At 37.7% G+C, this 24,815-nt stretch overlaps 2 protein-coding genes across 6 annotated transcripts in view; one reads left to right on the top strand and one right to left on the bottom strand.

Moving 5' to 3' along the window:
- TAX1BP1 (Tax1 binding protein 1) overlaps positions 1 to 16,568 on the bottom strand; it is a 52,012-nt gene extending 35,444 nt beyond the window's left edge. For 3 of the 5 annotated variants that reach the window (XM_050322146.1, XM_050322222.1, XM_050321973.1), the window contains exons 1-3: positions 16,412 to 16,568; positions 13,430 to 13,613; positions 2,948 to 3,050 (exon numbers count right to left, since the gene is read on the bottom strand). In XM_050322146.1, the coding sequence (XP_050178103.1) occupies positions 2,948 to 3,050; positions 13,430 to 13,606 (280 nt within the window). In that variant the 5' untranslated portion in view covers positions 13,607 to 13,613; positions 16,412 to 16,568. Of the gene's footprint in view, positions 1 to 2,947; positions 3,051 to 13,429; positions 13,614 to 16,163; positions 16,184 to 16,411 lie in introns of those variants that run through there. The other 2 variants (XM_050322306.1, XM_050322063.1) reach the window with 2 other exon arrangements.
- On the top strand, positions 14,243 to 16,827 carry LOC126649531 (WAS/WASL-interacting protein family member 1-like). Its single transcript, XM_050333807.1, has 2 exons — positions 14,243 to 14,313; positions 15,966 to 16,827. The coding sequence occupies exons 1-2, from the start codon at positions 14,243 to 14,245 to the stop codon at positions 16,825 to 16,827; spliced, it is 933 nt and encodes a 310-aa protein (XP_050189764.1).
- Positions 16,828 to 24,815: the final 7,988 nt, after the last annotated feature.

Here is a 24,815-nt window from a genome sequence, read left to right on the forward strand (position 1 = left end):
ACATCACCTTACCTTAGGTCATAGCTGCTGTTTATATATTTATGAAACACACAGAGTCACTAGCAATCAGATGCCATGAAGTTGGATCATGACCACTTTATTGTGCAACCTTTGTAAAGTCACAGAACAGAGAGTGAATGGTTTTTTGGCAAATACCTACGCAACCAAATGCAACAGACAAAGACGGAATAATATGCCATGACAAGACATCTGTAATTTTACCAACTTCCTTTTTGTTTTTTTTTGTGGAGCGAACACAATTTACTTTTGCTGTTATTAAATGCCAGAGCACAGCAATGCTCTGAATGGATAACACCAGCAACAAGGGGGGCATAAGTGGGAGCTTGGAGTTTGTTAACAAAGAGCTTACTCTTAAAATTGAAAAAAATTCTTGTAGACTTTACAAGGTAAGAATAAATCCTCTTTCTTATAGCTATGTAATACTGCATGTTGCAAGCAAATTACTTCAGAAGAATTTCTATTCCACTGAACCGTTGCCCACTGAAGCTTCAACATCAAGCCTCTTGCATTACCTGAATTCACATAGTAATATTTGTGGATGTTAAACAAACATTTCCAGAACTAGTGAGATTTTCACCTTTATTAGTAATTGCAAAAAACACACCCTACCCAGTTTAATGCTAAGAAAACCATATGGTTTTATTCAGAACATTTATCATCAGATATCCTAGCCAGCCTACCCTAGCCATGATACTAGCATTAAAAATCCTCACCAGATTTTCAGTCATGTCACCTGTTTCAGTTCTTATTTCACCACATCTCAATTTTCTCTCATTCTAACTTTATAATTGATTTCTATTCACCAGCTTTTATTCCAGATTTCTAGAAGTCTTTTCCCAGTACTCCTAGCTACTTTTCCTACAAATGGTAAAACATTTTATGTGCTGTACGGACAGCATTTTTATCGAGAAATTCATGTTTGTGTTAGTCTTACGCTTTATTAAGTGTAGCTCAGGGAATAGGATATTAACCTCAGGATTCATGCTTTTGGACCTGACTACACTTTCCTACATACCACCCAGTTTACCTCATTCAGTGCTTAAGTAATTAAGATGCAATTATGTAGAAACAAATTCAGAACAATCTACCTTGTTGCTCCAGCAAGTTTTAATACTGATTCAGACAAGCTGGTTTTAAAACTACTCTTTTTATTTCTATCTAACAAGTACCAGAGAAAACAGATTCCTGCTTATTTTCTTCCAGTACACCTACTTGATCATAAAAAACCAAACTTTTAAAGCATGCTGCACAACATTCACTATTTAGCTCAGATAATTAAGCTCTTAAAATTAGCTCTACTGATCTCATCTCAGCAGTACTAAACATCTTGCCAAACACAACTGGGAGACTGTCTGAATGGAGATTCAATCTGGCAGCTCTATGAAAGTGGAGGTCTTTCAGCATGGAATGTAAGAGATAGGACACAGTCACCCAGTCTCTTCATGTGTGGTAAAATTTCTAAGTACAAAGGACCAATAATGGCATGTAGAGTCCTACTTTCTAGATCACTTTTAGTTTCAGTCCAGAGAACAATGAACTCATCCAAACTATCACTATCTGCAGCTTTAACAAAAGAACAAGCTAATACAGTCATCATTTCTGGATTTCAATTGTTATTTCTTTCCATCTACTTTAAGCAATAAACACCCACATGGCAAATACTAAAGCCAATCTCAGGAAGTAAAAAAGAAGATAAAATCGTACATAAAAATCTGTTTGCAAGCAGAAAAGCATTAAAAAAGTTTACTGGAGGTGTTCTTTTCACATGAAATTCTGAACATGCATATATTTTTGACATTTGTAATGTCCTGTGGGCAACAAGTTCTGCACGCTGACTGGGTTATAGAAGTATCACCTTTATCTCCATTTTGAACCTGTCACTTGGTACCTTACATCGACGGTTCCTACTTATTTAAATATAAAAAAATTGAGACATAAATCACTTCACATTATTTCCCTTTCCCAGGTTGAAAAATCTGGCAGAAGGAAGTTTGGAAGGTCACTTAGTCCAGTTTCTCACTCTGGACACTCTTTTTAGCACCTGTTTGAGACTAAACAACTGTGTCTAAACAACTGTGTGGAATTCTCATCCTTCCAAACCAGGGATACCTATTCAAGAGCTCCACTACTCACTCTTGGTGAAAGGGTTCTTCCTAACGTCGGGCATAAACCTCAGAGGTCACAATCCACAGCCAGTCCCTTTTTACATTTAATGAGAAGAGTGTGGCTCTCACCTTTGAAACTCCACACCTTTATACAGAAGTTATTTCCTAATTTTGATCTTATTTGTTATACTTTGGTTATTTGTTCTACTTTTTTGAGATTGTAAAGGGAAGGAAGAGGATATGATCTGCACACAGTGTTGAAAATTCAGTTATACTACAGATCTGTACAGTTGTGTAACATTTCCTTGTTTTTTCTTTATTCTTTTCTTAAAAACTTTAGGTATTTCCATCAATTCCTCTCTGCAAAATGTTCTCTGCAACTCTTTGACTTCTCAGAACCTTCACCAAACCATTATTTATTCTTTGACAAGAATCACTTAATATTGATAATGAGGTCTAAAGTCCAGAGAGTAAAGACAATGTAAAGACATTATGCATTAAAAATTGCCAAGATTAAAAATGCCTGCTGATGATTAAACAAAGTCACTATTTGTATTTTAATAGTTTCCAGCAGAGCTTCTCTATCAGTCATGAATATTGACCATTACTATGTGAAAAACATAATAAGTCTTTTTCTTACAATTTCCTTGACATCTAAAATAAGACTGAACTGCACACAGTGAAACATGGAAATTTATCCTCCAATTTATGTTTGTAGAAGTTTAGAACTGCTATACAACCCTCAGGACTGAAATTAACAGATCAATATTTAAAAAGCTGTGGAGGTTGGAAAATACAGATAGATACTGCTCTATACTTACCTTGAAAAGTTAGCACACAGTTAACAGTTGATCCTTCCACATAATTATCTGGCATAGGTGACCAAAGAAATGTGTAATAATCTCTTGCAGTACTCCAACCAACCTAAAATAAACCACAACAACAAAAAGAAAGAGGGATAAAACATTAAGTAAAAGAATTTGTTATGCACAGTTAAGGTATCAAGGTCTGGCCTTTACAACATACTGTATTATGTATTTTTCTGTTTCAATGTGCAATAAAAAGATACTTAACAATGTTCACAAATCAGGAATATTTAACAAGCATGTCAAAGATTTAGCATTAATTTTATTAAGCTTGTTACCTAAAGCAATAAATGGGTCTAAGGCAATAAAAGGGTCTATATAGAGTAAAACAGCAGACAGTTTTCACTATACATTAAACTACTACTTGGTATATTCATATTTTTTCTATAAAGATACACATTAATAAAAATTCAAAAATATTAATTCTTAATTTTATAGTGAGAATTTCTTAGTGTAAGTCCTGTCAAAGTTGGACTGTGGGAACAAAATAGTCAATTTTGTGCCCACAGTCCAACTGGCTCATCAGAAAACAAAAAGGAGGAAAGAAGAAACAGCTTTCTTTTGTACTGAAGAGAGCAAAGTTGACAGGGCTACACTAGCATTTTTTGGACAACTTCTGCAATACTAAAGACAAGCATTTCACTGGAGTGCTAATTCTCTCATACATACAAGCCATGTCTGCAAAGAAAAAACCAAATTTGTATGAAAACCTAACTCAGCTAAGCCAGTGCAGTCTTCCCACTAACTTCAATAAACAACTGCTTTCAGACTTTTCCTAAGAGTGCAATTCTGTACAGTGGGGAGGCACTGGCACAGGTTGCCCAGAGAACTGTGGATGGCCCATCTCAAGAAGTATTCAAGGTGAGGTTGGATGGAGCTCTGAGCAAGCAGGTGTTCCTGCCCTCAGCACAGGGGTTGGAACTACAGGACCTTTATCATCTCTTCCAACCCAGGCTATTCTATGATTCTATCCTCTGAAGATGCATATTCCAAGAGGCTTGAAATACATGCAACTAAAACAGAAAGCCAAAGCAACAGATATTATTAACAGTATAATGGTAAAGGAGAAGAATATCTGATTTATTCCATTGCCAAACAAAACAAAACAAAAACAAAACATAAAAAAGAGAAAGAGAAAAAAAAAACCTTGTCAAAAGCTAGGTGTGGTACAGTTTATCAATAACTGGGTATACTGTCATGGAGGAGTTAAGATGTGAAAACCCACAATTAATTCCTGTTTAGGCCTCATGTGAAGTTAACAGTTCCATTTTGCAATGAAGAATCCATTTTTATGTATAAAAAGCAAAATCAAAGTTTAAAAACTTAACTTCACACATCAATTAGAAGAAAAAAACAACACAATACAGCCAACAAAAAGTCAACTACAAACATGAAACCAAGTTCCAGCCAAAGTGCTAAAGCTGAAACAAATGCACAGCAGTACTTTCTTAACATCAGAAATCTTAAATAAACAAGAAATTTCTACGGGACACAGTGGGAAACTTTCTCTGAGCCAGAAGAAGTACAAGAAGCACAGTCTATTAGTCCTTAAAAACCTGGTATGGGCAATGGCAAACATTACAAAATCCACATTCAAGCACATTGCAAATTATAGAACTCCAACACAAAACCTTCTGAAGTTCAGACTACATGCAAGACTTGTGAAGTACGAACTCAAGTTCATCATGGCGATTATCTGATAAGCAAAGCAGTCATCCCACTGAGTGACTGTGCTGATACCATTACTTTTCAAGGAATTCATTGAAAACGCTGAAAACATTTTGCTCAGAGATAGAAACTCAAAAAATACAAACTTTCTTATTTCTTAGTCAAAAGAGCACATAAAATTTAGATGATACAACTTCCCTAAACCAAAAGAAAGACGACAATCCATTTTATAACTGGAATTGGAAATAAAGTATCTGTTGATCTAATATTCAACACGTTCCCTTACATTCCCCATTTCTCTACATTTAGTTCTCACAAACTCCACTCTGAAATACATTTTTAAATTAGAAAGTTGTGAATAAGTGCCAACACTCTTGCTTTCCTTCCAGAAGTTAACCAACAGATAAATAATAATAATAATGGCCAGTCTTCGCGAGCAAAGATCCGGGGAAGGTCTTTACACCTTCCAGCCTGCGCATTGGATTTTTTAGGTGAGACACAGTGTGCGCGGAACTGAGCCCACCCTTTAATCCTAAGGTTCATCTGCCGGGGCCAAGCGAGCTTGGACGGTGGCAGCGAGGTCCTTAGGACGTAGATGGGTTGCCTTTTTAAGGGCTAACGAGCTCCATCTGCCCGGGAGTGGCCCTGACCGGGAATCGAACCCGGGTCTCCGCGGTGACAGCGCCGCGCCCTTACCACTAGACCACCAGGGGCTCCAACAGATAAATAATCCAGAAACCAAATCCCACTTTCACCTTCTCAACCCATGTTTTTAAACTAAAAACATAACAATGCATCATGTATCCAGCAAAAACGTCATATCCAGATTAGGTTATTATGTACAAACAATGTGTAACTGAAACCTCACTTTATTTAATTTTCCCTCCATAAAATGGAAAGCTTTAACAGGCCATTACAGAGTAATCCACTCATGATATTCCTATTTCCTACTTTTAAGCAAAAAGGCTTATTTCAGTTTAGGAAATAATAAACACTTTTCAGTCATAAACCAACACCAGCAGCCACAGTGGAAAAGCTAAAGTCTGGTAAAGGTTAAGAGTCCAGCACCAAGTACTTTGCAATTTGGCTGGGCAAGTAGGGACAACTCAGCTGTCCGTAATACTCACACTAGACAGGTTTTCCTTATACTAACAAATAGCCATATAGTCATCATAAAAGTTTTTTCTTCTTCTATGTTGCCTCACAGATATAAGCCCCTTTCTTACCACAATGCCACACAGTGGGATTAGCTTTTCCCTGTTTACCTTTCACCCACAGTACATTTCAACAAAATAGCTTGAAGAAAATTTGCTGCATAGGAAAATAAATGTGAGGACAGGGCAGGGAGCGTCTGTATGGCAACAATGAGTTACCAAATATATTACTGAGGAAAAATAATAACCATTTTGTTTCACTCTATCTCAAACTCTCCTGATTCCCCTTAAAAAGAATGTAAGCTTTCCTAAGTAGTAAGCTCTGCCTTACAGCTGCAGTGTTGGCAGTGTAAAAGTTATTTCAAACTTTGTTTTAATTTCTTAAGTTTCAGATGAACGTGTAAAATAAACACTTATCTGTTCTTGCATTTTGTTGTATTTCTTTCCTTTTGTAACGCCTTGGTAAAGTCAGTTAACTCAGTCTTGAGACAGCGTGCTTTAAAGAAAGACCACTGTAAGGGAAGCTCACTTGGCATTTTGTTTCCTGGCCTCAGAAAGCCTCTATGCAGCTGGAAGAACAGCAGCGTTCTGCTGCATTAACAGTGCCTGACCTATCCATACAACATCAGCAGGAAAAAGCAGCAAACCCAGGAAACACTTGTTTAGCTGAACCAACTTTGGCATAATCAGTGCACCTTTACTGTAAATACCTAATGCAACCCAATTAAACAAAAGGGGGGGGGGAAGGTCACACAGCCCCAACCACAAAGATTATAAGAGTAAAAATTACGCCCTTTTTGTAATTCAGAAAGCAAATTACATAGCTCAGAAAGTAATTTAGCAAAGTACTTATAGTGCTGCAAAAAGACAATATGCTAACTCCGAAAGAAGTAAAATTTAAGACAACAGATAAGGCTCTGGATGTTACAGAGTATAATTATTACTGACAACAGTAAGTGAAAAGCCTTGACATGTTTCACATAGTAAGAAACATTTTGACCCAAACCACAGATAACACAAGTGTCTAAGCAAAATGCCATTGGGCCCAGTATCAAAGGAAGTGATTTCTCCAAGGAGGCTCTTTTGGGCCATAACCCTGAGTTAAAGTAACATTATTTGAAAGTCACACTAGTGCTTGTGCTACTGTAGCATATAACAATCCGCTACAGGCAGCTACAAAAATCAAGCTCTTCTAAGACAACTAACAGATGGGAAAATTAAAACATCTGGGGGCAACGAAGCTCATACCAGGCATAAATTACTGAGAGTTAACTGTTAACACTGATACCTCACTGATGCAATATACTTTTGAACACAAACATCACCAGCAAACTGTGGTATCTAGATACCAGTTCCGAAGGGATCAAACTGTACGAAAAAATGTCAGAACATGGACATGAGGAAAAATACTTAAGAAAGTATTAAGTACATTTTAGTAACATTCAGGCACAGACCTTTCAAAATAAGTAAACAATAAAATTAAACCTTAGGGATCTTTAGTATGCCTGTGATCCCCCTTTAACACATTCAACTTTTCTTTACCTCAGACCAAGACGCTTAAGACCTCACTTCAAACATCAGCTCGCTACTCATACTGAGATTAAAATTTGTTATACAACAGGAGCCCTAAAGCTGAGACATTCTTGTGTAGAAGACGGCTGCCAAGTACTCCAGACTCTTTGTGAAAGCCTGTAACCTTCAATGTTCTCTTATTCCCAGACCTCAAGGTGGCCATCTCTGCTGAATGTTACAAACACATACGGGCAATCTTTCAACTTGGGCTGTTGAAAACATATGGTATTTGTTGCAATATCAAGGTACTATCAGGATCCTAAGTTATGATCATCTCTTGTTGGTTGTATTTCTACCTCATAGTTCAGAGGAATGTGTCGAAATGACATTGACCGTGTGCCTAGACCATAGGATCAACTTTCTCTATTAGGTATAAATCAAAATAAATATAGAAACAATATGAATTCTCTAAAAGAAAATCTGCTACATATGTAAATGACTGTCTAAGGAAATGTTATGACAGATCAAAGGGTGAAAAAAGCTATAGTTTACTTTAGGAGATAAGCATGAAAATGTATTAAGAAAGGGTGGGTGGGGTTTAAGTGAACTATTTCCTTACTATCACATCTCATGAGAACAATAAATTAGCACGGTCTCTTACTTCAAAATTGTTACTAACTACTGCCTACTTTGTCATGCCCATTCTGTCTCTAACCACACAAACCTACTGTACCAAATATATTTAGAAAATTAATGACATTTGGAATAAAATGGCAAAATTTCTCGTCAAAGGTAACATCACACAAACCCAGATTATCGTTCTCTACGTCTAGTACAGAAACTGCTAATATGCTGCCACGGACTTCTTTGGTTTTTTTTAAGCTATGTATTATTTGCATGTCCTTCCAAAAAAGGTAAATCAGAAACCAACAGAATCACTCTAATTCACAGATATAGCAATTCTCGAAACATTCTTAATTCCAATAATTCTATCCCCAACTATTTTAACAACAGGACATACTGTCCACTGCACATTCCTGTATCTATCATGGCCAGCTGCACAGTGACAATTCTGCGCCAGAAAAATAGTATTTCTATATGCATATAGTCAATAACACATCCAGATGTGATCTGAATATATGGAAGTAATTGCTGTGGTTTTTTAGTTATCAATCTACAACAGGATCAGGATATTGAAATGACTCACACAAGCTGTACCGTTATTTGCAGTCCAAAAGAGACTAAAGAACCCAGAGTACTACGCAAAGACATATCCATATTGCCTTTATGAAACACAAACACCAAGCTATTCCTTAAGTGTACATCAAATATAAAGTCAAATACTCTTACAAATGCTTTTGACCACAGATAATTTAATTCTGAGGTCTGCTATAGATCAGGACATTGAAAAGAGAGAAATCAAGTTGCAGGAACTGCACAGGAACTGCATTGATGCTCAGGTATGACGTCCTAAATATCGAGTGCTCTCTCAGAGCAAGCTGGCACTTGTGTTCAGATAAATTACTAAGATCTTTCCAATTCCAGTTATTCAGTTTTTCCATATGTTAAGTTACCAGAACGTCAGATCACAATTTTTAAGGTGTAGATATTAAAAACATGGACAGTAAGAAATACTTCCCTTTCTTCTCTAGGGATACACTGAGACAGTCAACACCAAAGCATGTCAACTTGTCAACACCCTAGAGGAACGGTAATACAGATTACTTAAAAAAATATATCAGCTAGAACTGAGGAATAGAAAAGTTTTGATGGAATAGTTAATTAATGACACAGCAAGACCAAAGACCATTAGCTTAACGTATGTAAGACTGATTACCTGCTGATATCATAGGTCATTCCAGCATGCTGGCCTCAGCAAAATTACATCTTGACAGACACACAAAGTATTATGATATAACTCCACAAACACCTACACCTTTGATGCAATATCTTTATAGTGCCCATAGAATTCTTTCCTTGTGCCTTTGAGATGTACAGAAAACCTGCCTCTCTTGTATACTGAACATCAGACAGCCCTATTTGCAGACACATGCTCTAGACAGAGAGGTAAGCACTGCTTCCTAACAACCAAGCAGGTTTTCCAAACACTTCTGCAAATCTGGACATTATGCATTAATAATGCAAAAAATATCACTCAGCCATATGATTATTCACTTTATTGTGAAATATATCACACTATGTGGAGTTCCCTAGCCGGAAATTAGGACTACCTACAGACAGACCACTTTTGTAGCCAGATGTAGTGTACACATTAGTTATTTTTCCTCTTTTGAAAGGTTTAGATTTGGATTACTCTCAAGACCTGTCCAGATTTTAATTAATCAGATATGAGCAGAGACAAAGATGGATCACTCTGGGAGTACGTATCTCCTATGAAATCAATTGAGAATGGTAAGTCGTCTCAGCTTTGACTCCACACTGGGAACCACCAGATTTTTCTGCACAGAAGCCCTCAGTGGAAGGAAAGCTGATCTCAAATTCTATTTCTCCCTGCATGAGCAGGGACTCGGGTTCAGGATGTGCATGCCAAGTATTAAACCTCTGAAATAGACCTCTGAAAAAACACCTTTTTTTTTTTCCCCTTGGTAACAATCAAGGACATGACTGATCAAGATCTTGCATTTGATTACAGATGACTCTCCAGAACATCATAAAAGCAAAAAAAAAACACAGGTGCAATGAAAGACAAAAGATTTGAAAACTGAGTCAAAACCTGGTTTTGACTCCCCTCCCATAGGGGACAAGTAAGAAAAAGAAGGATGAATATCTACAAAAATAGTAAAAGCTGAATATTCAAAACTTCCCACATCTCCAAGCTTTTGCCAGATGTCCAATCCCAAAATTAGTGTATTCATTTAGATACATCTAGTTTGTAAGGAAATGGGTATATCTGAAATAATTCTCCTATATGCAACATTAGTCTTCCAGTTTATGAACACTTCCTTGGGAACAGTTTTAAACCCATGACCACCACCACAAAATGCCTTATGCTCAGCATTGCTGAAATTCAACATTTAGCACCTTAAGTCGGGAACAACAACAACAAAAAAATCACATTCTATTCACAGCATATGCAGGAAAGTTGGTAGAATCTGTTAAGTTTTGCACCTTAAAAGCTGCTCTTCAGAAGAGAATTCTAAAATGTTTGAAAAAGCAGCTTAAATTGTCACTCTACATGATGCAGCCATGCCAATAAAGTAGCTGTAGCCTGTCTACCAAACACCTTCCCAGTCCCCTTGCTTCCATCAGAGTGATGCCAGCACAGTTGCCCATTGCATCACACAGCAATCAAACTAAAGAACCAAACCAATTTCGAAATAAGATGGTAAAAGCTGATGGAGGAGGGGCTGTATTTTCCTGGCAGATCACTCTGCTGATCCATTTCATTGTGCAGCTGCGCTAACAGCTGGACTCGCAAAACAGGGACAATAATATAAGGATATAAATAACCAATGAAGCGATCATTGCTGAAGCAATGTACTTGCACTTGCAAATGAAAACCATTCACTAAAAAAGTACCTAGAGATTTTTTTCAGTTGAATAAAAAAATTCTTATCCATCTAACAGGACAAAATACAGTTGAAGCTGTCCCCTTCAACAAAAATCAACATCAGAACCAAAAACAACACAAGGTTCACAGGGGGCAGGGAGAACCTTATTCCATACTTGTTTTCTATACCAATCTGAAATCACCACTGTTTGTGGAGGGGATTTTACTGTTTATTTTAAACTTGGTGCCTTTTCCCTCTGTCTAGTATTCACTATTACTACACTAGTTATTTTCAGCGCAATTTCAGGTAAAGGTTAGACAACACCAGCTTAAACAGGTTTCTTTTCTAAGTAATTTATGCACTTCAAAAAGACAAGGTGAACTTTATTCCCTCTACCTGAACAGTCTGTGAATCTACATTTTGAGCTCTCTCACAGAAGCCCCACTTTCCTTGTATACTAGGCCAATACTGAAGGTCACTAATTTTTGTTCTCATAATTGGTCAAGATTTGCTTTTGCCTTCTTTTTTCAATCACAGAATCACTTCACTAAACATGCTTCTCATCCTTCATGTGTTTTGGAGAAGTAAATTATAAAACCCCTGCCTGATTTCATCAGGTTTCAAGCCACCTCCAGGTGGTTTGTTATTTGTCCATGAACAACCAGTTCTCTACAAGTCATTCATTTTTACACTCAGATCACAGTCTAGTACAACTTCTGACTATTATCTGTCCCAAGACAACTACACTTTCACAGTTTATTTTACTGTAAACATTACACATACATAATTGTAGAAACAGATAGTCAGACAGCTGGCTCCACTTAACTCCCTGTATTGTAACTATACTAAGTCAGTATATCCATAACACATTGTATAAGCTGACAGTCACAAAAAGAAAGCTATTTTTATTCTTCTCCCATGTCGCAATGCTTCCTTCCCTTGTGCTGATGAGAAGTAGGTGAACTGAAAATTCAGTTGGGGAATTCCTCTTAAAAAAAACTAGTCACAAAACGTTGGTCTTTACCTCAATCAATTCCCTGATTTGATTCATTACACAAGAACTCGTTTCACGTAAAGGAGAGGAAGCACAGGAAATAAGACACCCTGCCTAAAAGATGTTTCTGTCAGCAGTAGTAATACGTTATGCCAGTTCAAAATGTTCCTCAAATGACAGCCAAACCTGTATTACCTACCACTGTTAAAGTAGAAAAAAAAATCATACCTCAACAGTTCATGAAAGCTATCATCACAGTCAAGATGAAATCAGATAGCTGTACATTGTAAACAGCATTTGATGTAGTCACCAAAAAACTGTTTCATGCTTCTTTTTAATTTTTTCTTACTTCATAATTTTAGAGTCCTGTCTGACTGCCTCCCTCACTTAGACCAAAAGACAAAAGTCACTATATGCACTTCTAAAGTTACATTTAAATAATTTCAAGATGCTTAAGTGTAATATGAACAGCACTCTCTAAAGTTTTGATACAGATTGTTTTTGAAGTTTCATTAGTGCCATTTACTAAATACTCAAGTGTGCTCAGTTACACTAATTGCAAAAATTTGCAAATAATCAAGATACATATACACATATTTTTAAGGTCTTCCCACTAGAGAAATGTGCCTGCTTGGAAATTTATGCCTCCCTCACACAACCTCGTGACTGTAGTCACTGCACAAAGCATTAAAAATGCTTCTGCTTTGTTATAGGGTGCAGCACTTTTATGTTGCAGAGGAATAATTTATCTTGAATAAAGACTAACAATGCACTGATAATCTGCAGATTACAATGAAGTCAAGCATTTACATTCTTAAATAGTGGACACAGTTCTACAGGAAAGGTTCTCCAGTACCAAACTAGTCTGTCACCTTTATGCTCTCCCCACTGCCAAAGCATCACTTCTTTAAAGCATGAATCAAAACTTCTATTAACCATACAAATAAAGAATTTAAACATCATCTATTAGGAGCTATACTGACAAATAAACACAGATCAAGGTCCTAGACAGAAGTAGATACAAGAATTAATGAATTTTTAATCCCATTCTTCTAATGAAGCTTTACTAACCTTTAAAAATATCTCCAAATACCTTTGGAGGGGTGGCCTCAAACCTCCTCCTTTTTTAAGAGTCTGTTTTGAACATTTTTAGTGATCAATAATGTTCAGCCTGTTCTAGCAACAACAATTAGTCAGGGATGTGAATCAGGATATCTCCAGCTTAGTTTTCTTTCTTTCCACAAACATGTCACACTAACTCTGTCTCATATTCTTCACCTAGTCATGTTCACAGTGTCACTCAGTGAGCACACACCTCTTCTCAACTCATCTCCATTTAATTCTGCACACCAGCACCACATCACACCTTCCCTTTACCCCAGCTGACTTAAGCATATTCATTTTGAGTCCAGTTTTGAGCTCCGGTTTGTTCTTTGTTACAAAACTTACATTCAAACAGCAGGAATCAACACACCACTTAAGTGACGTTCAACTTAGGAGTTTATGAGAGAGCTTTTATGTTGTGAGGATTTTTTTTTCAACCAGTAAGACAGCGAGCAAACATATGAAAAATAGCAATAGAACAAGCTTCACTTACCTTGAAAATGCCAACCCAGTCTTTTTGATGAGGATGTATAAACTGGGTTAGAGTGTAGTGACATTCAAGATGTGTGTTTGGAAGATAACTTTTCGCCACATTTTGAAAAATCACGTGTGCAAAATTGGAAGTCTGCAAAGTGCTAGTTGAAGATGGAACTTCTTGAAAGGATGACATGATTGATCTGTAACAAAATTGTAGAAGTTGCTACTTTAACAAAGAGGAAAAATAGTTAATCTAGTTGAAATACATGAGACAGAAAAACCTAACAATTGGTTCCCCTGTTCCAAAAACAGATAGCTATAGACTAAATTCACCGAAGTGCACTGACTCAGCATCACTCCAAAACAATCACCTCTCAGAATAAAAGAGCAGTCATTTCAGCAATGACACCAAGATGGAGAGAAACCAGTGCTTAGCTGAATGCCCCAAGTGTTCTATCTCAGATACAGTGGCAGAAAGTGGAAAATAAAAGTAGTGGTGGGAAAACAAAGCAGGGTTCTAACTCAATAAAAGATTCTTAATGGTTCTAGATATGGTAGAGAAGGAGAAACAAAACTTCCATAGTTTTCCTGCTTTAAATTTTTCTCAGAATCCATAGTGCTCAGTGCTTTTCACAATATTTTTATATGTGAAGTTTATTTTCCCCTCTCAGAAGGATCAAGGTTCCATTTTAAGACCTTTTTTAAAGACAAGAAAGTTTATCTAAACAGGTCAGGTTTGTTTGTTTTTCCCTACTTCTTCTTCAAAAGACTTCTCCTGCCACTGTTCAGCAGCCCATGAGCATCTTTTACTGTTCTCACTGTAATACATATGCTCTCAGCTCCACAGGTTCGGATTCATTTCCATAAACAATGGACTGCATTGGCAGCAGGAACACTGAGGTATGCGTGCAGTTTGACGGATTAACACTAATCAGTTGGGACTGCAAAAGCTTTTAATCATGCTTTTCATTCACCACCTCATTCAGGATACATAGTGCTAGAAATTACAGCAACACAAGATGCTTCACAAGCAGAACAAGAACACCCTTTCCTCAGATATGGCAATATCTGCCAAAAATAGAATATGGGCAACTGAGAAGTTTCAAGTATCTGATTTCCACGTACAATCACAATTCTGTCAAAACATTTCATATTAGGAGGATTTGGGCCTTATATATCTAACATTTCTAGAAAGATCAGCCATCCTATTGCAATTGCTGTTAAAAGTAATTTTATACTGACCAAGCAAATTCACATTTTGAAAGAAGTAATTGCCAAGTGTGTGCCATATTACTTTCATTGAAAATACATGTGGAAAACAAAGCCAAAAATGGATAGGACACTGCAAGTCTCAAGTAGTTAAAAGATTAAAAGCTGTTTGTACATTTCCTATAGTCTTTTAAAATTTCACTGGTTGAAAAGTAAGCAGCAAAGACACTGTGTTTTCTGAAATAAAATGCACTCTGGTGTAAACAGTATTCATCATTAAAAATAAGGAAAAAGTAAAGTAAATAGAGGGGGTTTTCAGTTCTAAGCTCTCAATATTTAACCTTATTACTGCCCAATTAAGTACACATTAAGTACACATAGGCAGCCATAACATTATTTCAATGTATCAGATGTTAAATAAAAAGCAATTCTGTACACTGAACAAAGGTTATAAGATAAAATGCCAAGCTTGTGAAGATGAACAAAGGAAAAACAAGAACTCACACAAGCAAGAAACTGAGTAGACATCAAAAGACAGTTTGCTAGAGAAAATAGGGTACACATAAATCCTATCAGTTGGTAGCTTCAGAATACAGAAGAGAGAAGCAAAAAACCCTGAAAACTCCCACACATCTCAAAACAGAGTATTATATTTAAGACAGCTCTCAAATCCACTCAACTATAGACAGTATGCAGCAGCAGTTTCTACAGTTCTAAAAGAAGCAGAACAACCTTACTTATTTTCAAGTCTAACAATTAATTTTTAGTAATTCAGTAAATAAGCCAAATAACACTGACATGAAATAGTGCTTCAGTTTTCACTAGCCAGAATAAGTACAAAAACGGTTAGCAAAGCATTAATAACAAAAACTACTGATTTTTTTAATAAGTCTATTTTTAAGACTATATAGTTTAGCCTAAGCATACAATAAGAAGAGAAACAAACAAAAAAATTAATTTCGGCACACCAGTTGCCAGCCGCCACAGCTGAGCAGTACCGAAACCTGTGGAAGTTCTTTAGTGGAACCAGTAAAGAGAGGTTGGTTTCTAAGCCCAAAGCAGAACTGTTCACAAATCTGAACTTATGCAGGCCAGCACAGTCATCTGGGATTACTGTTGCCTAGCAGGAAAATCCCCGGAGCTTAGGTGATGCTGAGATCTACTTACAGTTCAAGGATAGTTTAGGGCGATGCTGCATGCTTGCCTGCCTGCTTAACTCACTGCTACCGGTTAGGAAACAGGAGAGGAGGAGGAGAAGGAGGGAGAGCTACGCACTGGCTTCATTACCCATATGACAAGCGCTTCCCACGGAGAGGCTGAGCGACGCGTTTGGTTTTGCGTAGCGAAAAGGACGGCGAAAAAGAGGAAAAGCTCGTCGGGCAAGAAGAGCAAAAGCAGGACGAGCCGCACCGCCCCAGTCAGCCTCCCCGGGAGCCCTCCGGCCGCAGTCCCGGGCACCTGACACCCCCGGCCCCGACCTGCCCCAGCCGCCTCCCGCCCCTTCCCCGCCGCTGCTATGTCAGCGGCCGAGGTGTCCCCACCTGCTCGCCTCGGTCACCTTTGTTTCGTGCCTCCGCCTTTCCCCCGGGGAAGGGGAGCCCCGCCGCCTCCCGCAGCCCGGCCCCGCCGCTCCCCTCCCGACCGCGGCCGGCCCGCACAGCTGGCGGGGGCCGCTGGCGCAGAACCGCGGCCTCACGGCCCCGCCCGCTCCGGGGGCTCCAGGAGACCGGGAAGAAAGAGCGTGTCAGCTCTGCCCGTCCCCCCGAGCCCGGCCCCGGAGCGCCCTTACCTAGACAGACGCGGAGGGCGCCGGGGACATCAACATGGGGCCTCCGCCATCAGTGCCGCGCAGCCCCGCCCGCCCGCGTCACTTCCAGCCCGTCCCTGCCCGCTCGGGGCGGGACTTGGCGGGGATCCGGCTGGAGACGGAAGGGTGCTCTGTCTGTGTACCCCTCTGGCGGTCCCCCGCTCCCTAAGGCACACGGCCTCAGGGGGGGAGATGGCCCGAGCAAGGCGGCGTTCCCAGGGGTGCGGGGTCGTGCTGTTGTTCCCTCCGTACAGCGCTCCCACGGTCCCCTCCCGGCATGTCCACGATTACAACATCACCTCTGTCGCACTCACATGCCCCGATTAAGTCATCTCCTCCTCCTCCGTCACACTTCCAAAACACGGGCGTGCTCGCACCTCGTGAGTGGCCGCTGTTAATCTCCCAGCTTTTGCGGGTCTTCCCAGGGCAACGGAGGGGTGAGATAAGAGCGACCGCAAATACTTACATTGGGGTTCTGCTTAGCTACGTTGGCAGACCTCCATGAAAGTGCATTACATCACACATAACACCGACTCAGAGAACACAGAACCACAGAACCGTTTAAGTTGGACAAGACCTCTTGAGAGCATTGAGCCCAACCTTTGACCTTGCCAATTAGACTAAGTGCCACGTCGAGTTTTTTCTTGAACGCCTCCAGGGGCAGTGACTCCATCACTTTAATCACTTTAGTTGCCACAAGTTTATACAGGATTAATTTTACCTTTTATTACATCTGATAGTTTTAAAACAGTCTAGATTTAAAAGGTTTGATCAGTAAGGCTCCTCTAACTACACTCACAACTATTTCCCTGACTCCACTTGATTTTCATTCAAAAGCAGCTCATAGACCATTTACAAGAGTCACGGTTCTGAATAAAAACCAACAGTGATGAGTACCCATGAGTACCCATGCAGTATACAGATTTTGTCCCAGTGCACCTAGTGTTGGTTGCCATCACAAACTGTCTTCAAGATCATCTTTACCTTTTTGTTGCTACCTTTTCTTACATGTTTTCATGTATATTTTCAACAAATGAGTTATGTGGAGAGACACAGTGTTATTATTAGAATTATTAGTCTATTATAGGATTAATTATTAGAATTACCGAGTTAGGTTTTTGACAGCTTCACCAGCTTTTTCAGGGTCAATCCTAACAGAAAGGAAACTAAGCCAGAGCATAGAAACTCTTCTTTTAAGTAATTGAGGTTATTCACTGTACAACAAACTTGTACAAACTCGTAACACCTGCGTAGTACGAACTGACCACTTTAGAAGACACAAGAAGTGTATGTGTAGCAACCTCTCCTGTAAAACCAGATGAATTTTTGTAGTGGAAAATGAAACCAGTATGTTGTTCAGAAAAGCAATAAATATTTCTAAGGAGGTAGGAAGAGCTATTTCTTCTTATCTCAGACCCCCATTTTTTCTCTTCACTGCTCTTTGCTCTGTATGACATGATAAAGGGCTGTCTAAGAGTCACAAGACACTGTTCTTGTGTGGGCTGGGACTTTGGAAGAACTCAGGGTTTACAGTCACTAGCTGGAGAATATCAGTGTTGGTGAGACTAAGTAGTTTTGCTTTCATTTAAAGTCATTATAATGCAGGTTTATGGGAATGTGATGGGAAATTTGAAATAAAGATTTCCTTTGGCAGCTAACGAAGTTTTTACAGTAAGTGCCTGGTAAAAAAAACCAAACTAACTAACTCTGTTTCCTGATTTTTAAAAAAAGACTTCTCCCCCATACTGAAGCTTGAGGTATTTCCCTGTTCACTTAAAAATTGTTCATTCAGTCAAAAAAGGTAGTTATGGGTTACTCATAATTCAGTATTGAGTTATTATTTCTGTCGCTCATGGAAAAAACAAACTACATATGCTGGTTGTCACGTACAGTGTAAATATTAGAACAAATACATCAAGAATAATCTTACCTTTTCTAGTACTTATATCCACAATTTTCAGGAAAATGTATTTTTAAGCTCTGTGTCTCAACCACATATATATATTAGTTATAATATATACATATTATGAAAATATTTCTTCAATTACTCAAAATTAATATTTTTTTACTAAAATAAATGGTTTAATAAGTGTTCTCATGTATGTATGTATGCATATGTTGTGTCTAGATGCCAATCTTATCCCTCTACGGTTTATAGATATTTTACAGAAAGACAGTGCAGACCCTTTTCTCATTTTGTTATCGCCTCTTTGAGAAGTGAAGGACTTGACCCAAATGGACAAGTCGTGCACTGTGATCCCAGGATCAACAATCAATATGCTTGTGCTTGTGCAAACAAAGATTTGAATTGGGAAAAGTGTGACTGGAACTGGTGAAACTTGCACTTGCTCTGAGAATTAATGGTTGAGTGCCTTAATAAGTCTGGATTTTCTAGGCAGCTACTATCTCCTGAAATTCATCCATGTGATATAAATCTTTTAGAAAACTTGTTCTTGAGCAGGAAAAAAACCCAAAACACTATTTTTCTATCTTTCCCTACATTCTCCTCAAAATATTTAAAACAAACAAAAAAAATGTTTGATATCAGCATTTGTAACAAATCTTTAGTCTTGTGAGATTCTCTAATGCTAACACAAACTCAATTAGGAAAGCTTATTATGGGTATGATGGCAATAATCTCATCTCCTTCTGGCTTGATTTTCAGCTTTCCAACCCCACTGATTTCAGTAACAGGAAAATAGTTTTGTTCAAGCTGGTATTTTACCACAAACGGTACACTTTTCATGTGTACCAGAATTGTACTCTAAGCATGTAGTATCAAAGTTTAGCAAATATTGGGGCATTTTTAAAAGAAGCAAAATGGTGAATGTCAAGTATCATTAAAAAGATACTTTATTTTTTCATATAATCAAAGCCATGTTGGTTGGAGGGGATGACCAGAGCAGCTCAAAGGAGCACATTGCTCAGGGCCTTGCCCAGCCACATCCCATCTCCAAGGATGGAGACATTCCACTGTCACCTAAAGGACCTCTTTCAGTGGTTGAAAACTCTAATTGTAAAAAAGTTTCTTTATATCAAATCAGAATTACCCATCTTCCAGTTTTCTCTTGCCTCTTATACTTTTACTGTGCACCTCTAAAGAGAGTTTGCTTCTATCTTTTTTAGACCCTCTTAGCTGGTTGTAGATAGCAGTTGGGTCTTCCTGAGGCCTTCTTTTCTTTAGGATGAAAAATAAAATTCTTTTCTCTCTCTTTTTGTGTCTATATGTACAATTCCCAAAGAATATATGTCAAATACATTTCACCAGGGTATTTATTTTGAAATAAAAAGCTGGCAGAACCCTCTTCATAGGATGTTAATTTCTGAAGTGCGTAAATATGAGGACAAAGATACTATGGCAAGTCATAATTGTGGTTTTGATAGAAATATTAAACAAAGTAAAATGTTGAGAATGCAGTAACTGCATTTGAACATTACTAGATTCCAAAGAAGTTTGACATTTAGTCTCGGATATAAAAACTCCCGTGCTTTGTAATCATACTGAGACTTTGTCAGGATGAGACTAGTCCCTCTTCAGGCGTGAGATGAATGAGGAATAAAAACTCTAAGCAGTTAACTACAATTGCCTAAGGAAGAGCAGAGCAACTACAGACTCCCAGGGAACAGAGTCTTGGGTGTTTGGAAAACATTAACAATTTTCATAACTACACTATCTTTCTAAACCTGTGAGCTCCTTTAGTAATTTAGAGCCTTGAATTTATAAATGGGTTCCTATCCCATCTGTTTAACCTTGGATATATGCGAACTTTTACTCAGATTCAGAGCCTAACAATTTTTCTGTTTATGTTCTGTATTAGAGCCTGAACCAAACCCATGATGAGTTTTGGAACCAGCCCTGAATTCCCCTCCTTTGCTTCATATGACTGACAGAAAAATTTATATATTTCTAGAGTTTATTAACAGAGAAGGGTACTTTATGTTGTGAATATTCAATCTATTGGCATGACATGATGATATTGATGAAGTGTAGTAAGGAAACACTTCAGTTCTAATGATTTGATTTCATTTTGGTTTGACTCCTATTTCAGCACTTCCAACTTTTAAAAGTATGGGCCACGTGAGATGTAAAATATATATATTGATGTCACTAATCGGAAGCTCTTTCTGGTCATGTTGTAAAGCACACTTAATCAACTTCTTTAAGATCACGTTACAGAACGCTATTAACTATACTCTTAAAACAGTTAAATAGTTATAAATAATGTTTTATGTTATGGCTGACAACACTGAATTGCCCAGCGTTTAAGGAAAACTAATCAGAGGGCATGCAGACTTGGCCTTCCAGTAAGATGGCGTGGCAAAACTTTGGAACATATTAGAAATCCCATACTATTGCTAACGTTTCCTATTAAGGAGAAAGTTTCTCTCTGTGTATTTTGGATTTCTTTTCCAACAGTTAATTGCAGCTGATGAAGAAAAGCTATTCAAAAGCTGCCAGGATTTTTAAATCTGTAGAGTGAGATTGATGAAATTTGTGGGTTTTCCCAAAAGAGTATAGGTGAGAGCAGACATGTAAATTTTGTATGTGTGTGCATGCACGTGTGTGACAGAGGAGAGAGCAGCAGCTTACTCCTAAGGTGTGAGACTTGGCAGCACTGCACTGCACAATGGGCACAAGAAACCGCATGTCTGTAAATGACCACATTTGAATTGCTGTTATTTCACTGTTGGGTTACCATATTGTTAAAGTGAAAAGGAATGTTTTTAATAAATGCAAATAATGAATTAAATGCTTGCACATACTGAGGCTTTACCCTCTGGTGTGTAATTAATATATGTGCACTGGAGACCCAGGTCTGGGGGAGTGTTTCATTTCTTATTTATGATGTTTGCAAGGAGGTTTTTCCCCTCTGGCGTACCTCTTACTGGTATACACAGAACTGCATGTAAATGACCACTGAGTAGGTGTCACTTAAATCTTAGCAGATATAGAACAGGTAAATATCTTTGTTTGGTATGCTTCAGGAGATTTACTGTTTTTCCCAGCCTTTTATCTTTGCTATCTGAAAGCAATAGGAAGCTCCCAAATGACCAGCATTTTGTTTTCAGAGGCAGGAAAGCTGCATGTGGCAGGAAACAAACAAGCAGTGAGATTTAAAAATTCTTGGTACCTCAGGGCACAGCGCTTAACCTTGAGGGGCTGAAAGTAGAAAGGCACTTTCCACAGCAGCCTACAGCATGCTTCTTGTACCCCTTTCTGGGTCCCCCTCCAGCACTGGCTGCCACTGCTGACAGAGTACAGAAGTGTCTGTGTACTGTATCTACAAGAAGCTTGGCAGCTTTCCTATTTTCTCATAATGGTACATACTTATTCTGAAAGAATCTAAAGACGTCTGAGTCCTCATACTAATGCTAAAGTTTTTGTGTTGTTTGTACAGGAAACTTCTTGGTCAACAGATCTTGAGTCTAGGTTCTCACCTTCTCCTACTGCTTGAGTTCTGAAACTCCTACATCATGAGTTCTTAAATTCTGTGAAAAAAATAATGACCATATTGTTACATACATTACATACAAATCAATTATTAGGAAGCAGAGTGCTAAAATGAAAATTCATCTTTCATTCATCCCCCTGATGATTTGTTATTCTTTTGTGTTGAATATTTTTTGAATATATTTGAACAATATGTTGGATTTTTTATGCAAATTTACATACAGAAAATAATGTAGTCGTTCTGATTTTATTTGATCAGCACTATTTAGAAATGCAAATATATTTTTAGCACACAGCTTCAAACCTTTCCTTATTTCCCAAATTAATTTCCTGGTATAAGTAGTTTTTTTAAAGGCAGAATACTGCAGTGCTTACATTTCTACAACTTCCTACAAAAAGAAACATATTCAATAACTGGTTCTCCCTTTTGCTAATAAATATTTTATATTATAATGTAGCCAAGTTAGCAGTGTTGTCCAAAGTGTGGTTGCATGTTGTTGTGTTTTGGAACTGGAATCTTTCAATCAAAAGAAAATTTACATTATTAATATGGGTAACAACTCTAACTCTTTTGAAAACACAGTAATCTTACATCCACGACATATGGCTTTAGTTCACTACATGGCAAAGGATCTGTTAGGCCTGTAATAAGTGTTTGGTACACAAACACCATGGTTAAAATCTGTTTTTACAGTGTTTATTTCTGTTATCTTTGCTGGGATATGTTAGTAGGCAGCATTTGGTCTGCATATCTGCATATTTTGAATATACTGTGTCTGTGCTGAAGATGACTTTTTAAGCTTATGAAACTATCTGCTTAGATGCTACCACTGAGGCCTGACTGAGCTTGTCAACAGTATCTGTTACTTACACAGCCTTTAAGTAGTGCGGCTTTTCCATAAAACTGGTTGATAGATGTACGTCTGAAAAACACTAAGTTATCTTAATAGTTTTTGAGAACTTCACCCATCATAAACCACACATTGATATCTTTATTTTAGCATTCCCAGAATCCAGGCATTTTTCTGCCTGATAGGAGAGATGCCAAAAGCAAATTCAATCTGTAGTTCTCTCTCCTTCCCAGACCTTTGTTGACTTATGGTCCCCCTTCTGCTGCAATTAATCAACTGGCAAGGCAGAGTTCATTGACTGAATATTATTCCTAGTCATTTTCCAAATTCGAATACAGTTAGTCTTAATTTTTGTCACATTAATCACAAGGTTGCTGAGGCCAAATCAGCTCATTTGTCAATGGGAACAAGCTTTCAAGAGGGATGAGTTTTCTCCCACAAAAGAGGAGAAAATCTTATGAACTGCACTCATTGAATGTCTAACATCATCCTGATTTTCCATTTACATATTGGTTTTCCTGTTAGTTTTTGATCATTTTACACTCCATATTTCACTTAGAAATCATTTATATCACAACTGTACTCAGCCTTTGGTATTATTAGGTAGCATGGAACATATTCAGTGATGGTATGAAAGTTATTTCCAATAGGGCTTATGAAGAACAGCTGAGCAAGTATGACCTCCTGACCTCAAAGTGTTTGTTTACTGGGAACTATATTCCAGTTCTCTACATTTAATCTGTCTTGGACCAGGCTGACATTCCCCTACTAGATTTATTGTATCTCTAGAGGCTATTACAAACAAAACATTGTCACTGTTTATCTAATAAAATGATAATAGGATTATATTAGTCTAGTGATAATGATACATTTATGTTAATTTTTAATAGTAACAAACCAAAGTTTGATTTAATGTTTAGTGAAGATAATGTATTACTAGGGAAAAATCCCAAAACATTCAAAAAGTAGTTTTCTTTCAAACAAATCAGTCATGGAAATTTTTTTTTATTCTATCTTATTTGTAAATAAAAGCATCAGTTGTGTAAATGAGCAGGCATGCTATGTCAGTTTTACAGAAATAATAACAATGAGAAAATCTGACTCAGAAAACTGGGTTTCCTAAATCAAGTCTGGATTTTGAAAGCTTGTCGTGATGTTTTTCTTGTGCATCTTTTCCTAGAATTTATCAGATATCAACAGGCAGGCACAACAGGCCAGATTTGCATTTCAGTTATATTTTGTTATATTCAAGATATCCAGAGTAAATGAATTTCCTATCAGTGTTGGTATTGTTATTTTTATTATTACCAGTGGTACCAGTGATTATTACTGGTAGCTCTTAATTTATCTCCCAGCTCAGATAACAAAAATCACATTACTTTTTAAATTCCGTAGGGAAATTCATTAACATACAATGGAGATTTAAAACAAAATTAATAATAAACAAGCTATTCCATAGGCATGCATTCTCTATGGTGAAATTATAGTGCTGGACTTAAATCAAATGTACAATTTGTATTTAGAACTCTTAAATGTTACATGAAGTGTATTTATTTGAAATTTTCAGTAGGGCAGAAGTGTAGAAAATAAAAGCTGGTTGTTTTCTGTTAATTTATATTACTCTAGTAACAGTGTCACTTTGTCAAAAGTAATTAATTGCCCTCTTGATCTGCAGTAGGTTCCTGGTACTAATTCTTCCAGCAAGCCAGTGATGAGGAATGCACCTTGCTCCTCTGGAGACCTTATGTCATTTCCTCTAAAATCAGGAACAAACTCTTAAGAATGCCAGTAAGAGTAGGATCACCTTCCATTTGGCAATGTCAAGACTTTGCTCAGGAGCATGCCACACAAAGAAAATGTTTCTGAAACAATGTGGTTTATACTTTGGTGCAGGGAAAACCAAGGACTGAGTTAGTTCCAGGTTTCCTCTTTCTGTATCATAAGGAGGTTAGTTTGGGATTTTATCAGAGTAATGTGAGGTTGCTGATTTTAGACTGATATACATATGTTGGTTGAAAAAAAAAAAAACCCCAAACATTTTTTTCCTGGGAAACAATTACCTAGTCTTTATTTGGACTTCTTA

This window comes from Myiozetetes cayanensis, unplaced genomic scaffold (genome assembly GCF_022539395.1).
Source record: "Myiozetetes cayanensis isolate MyiCay16 unplaced genomic scaffold, myiCay2020 scf1, whole genome shotgun sequence".
Classification (NCBI taxonomy): Eukaryota; Metazoa; Chordata; class Aves; order Passeriformes; family Tyrannidae; genus Myiozetetes; species Myiozetetes cayanensis.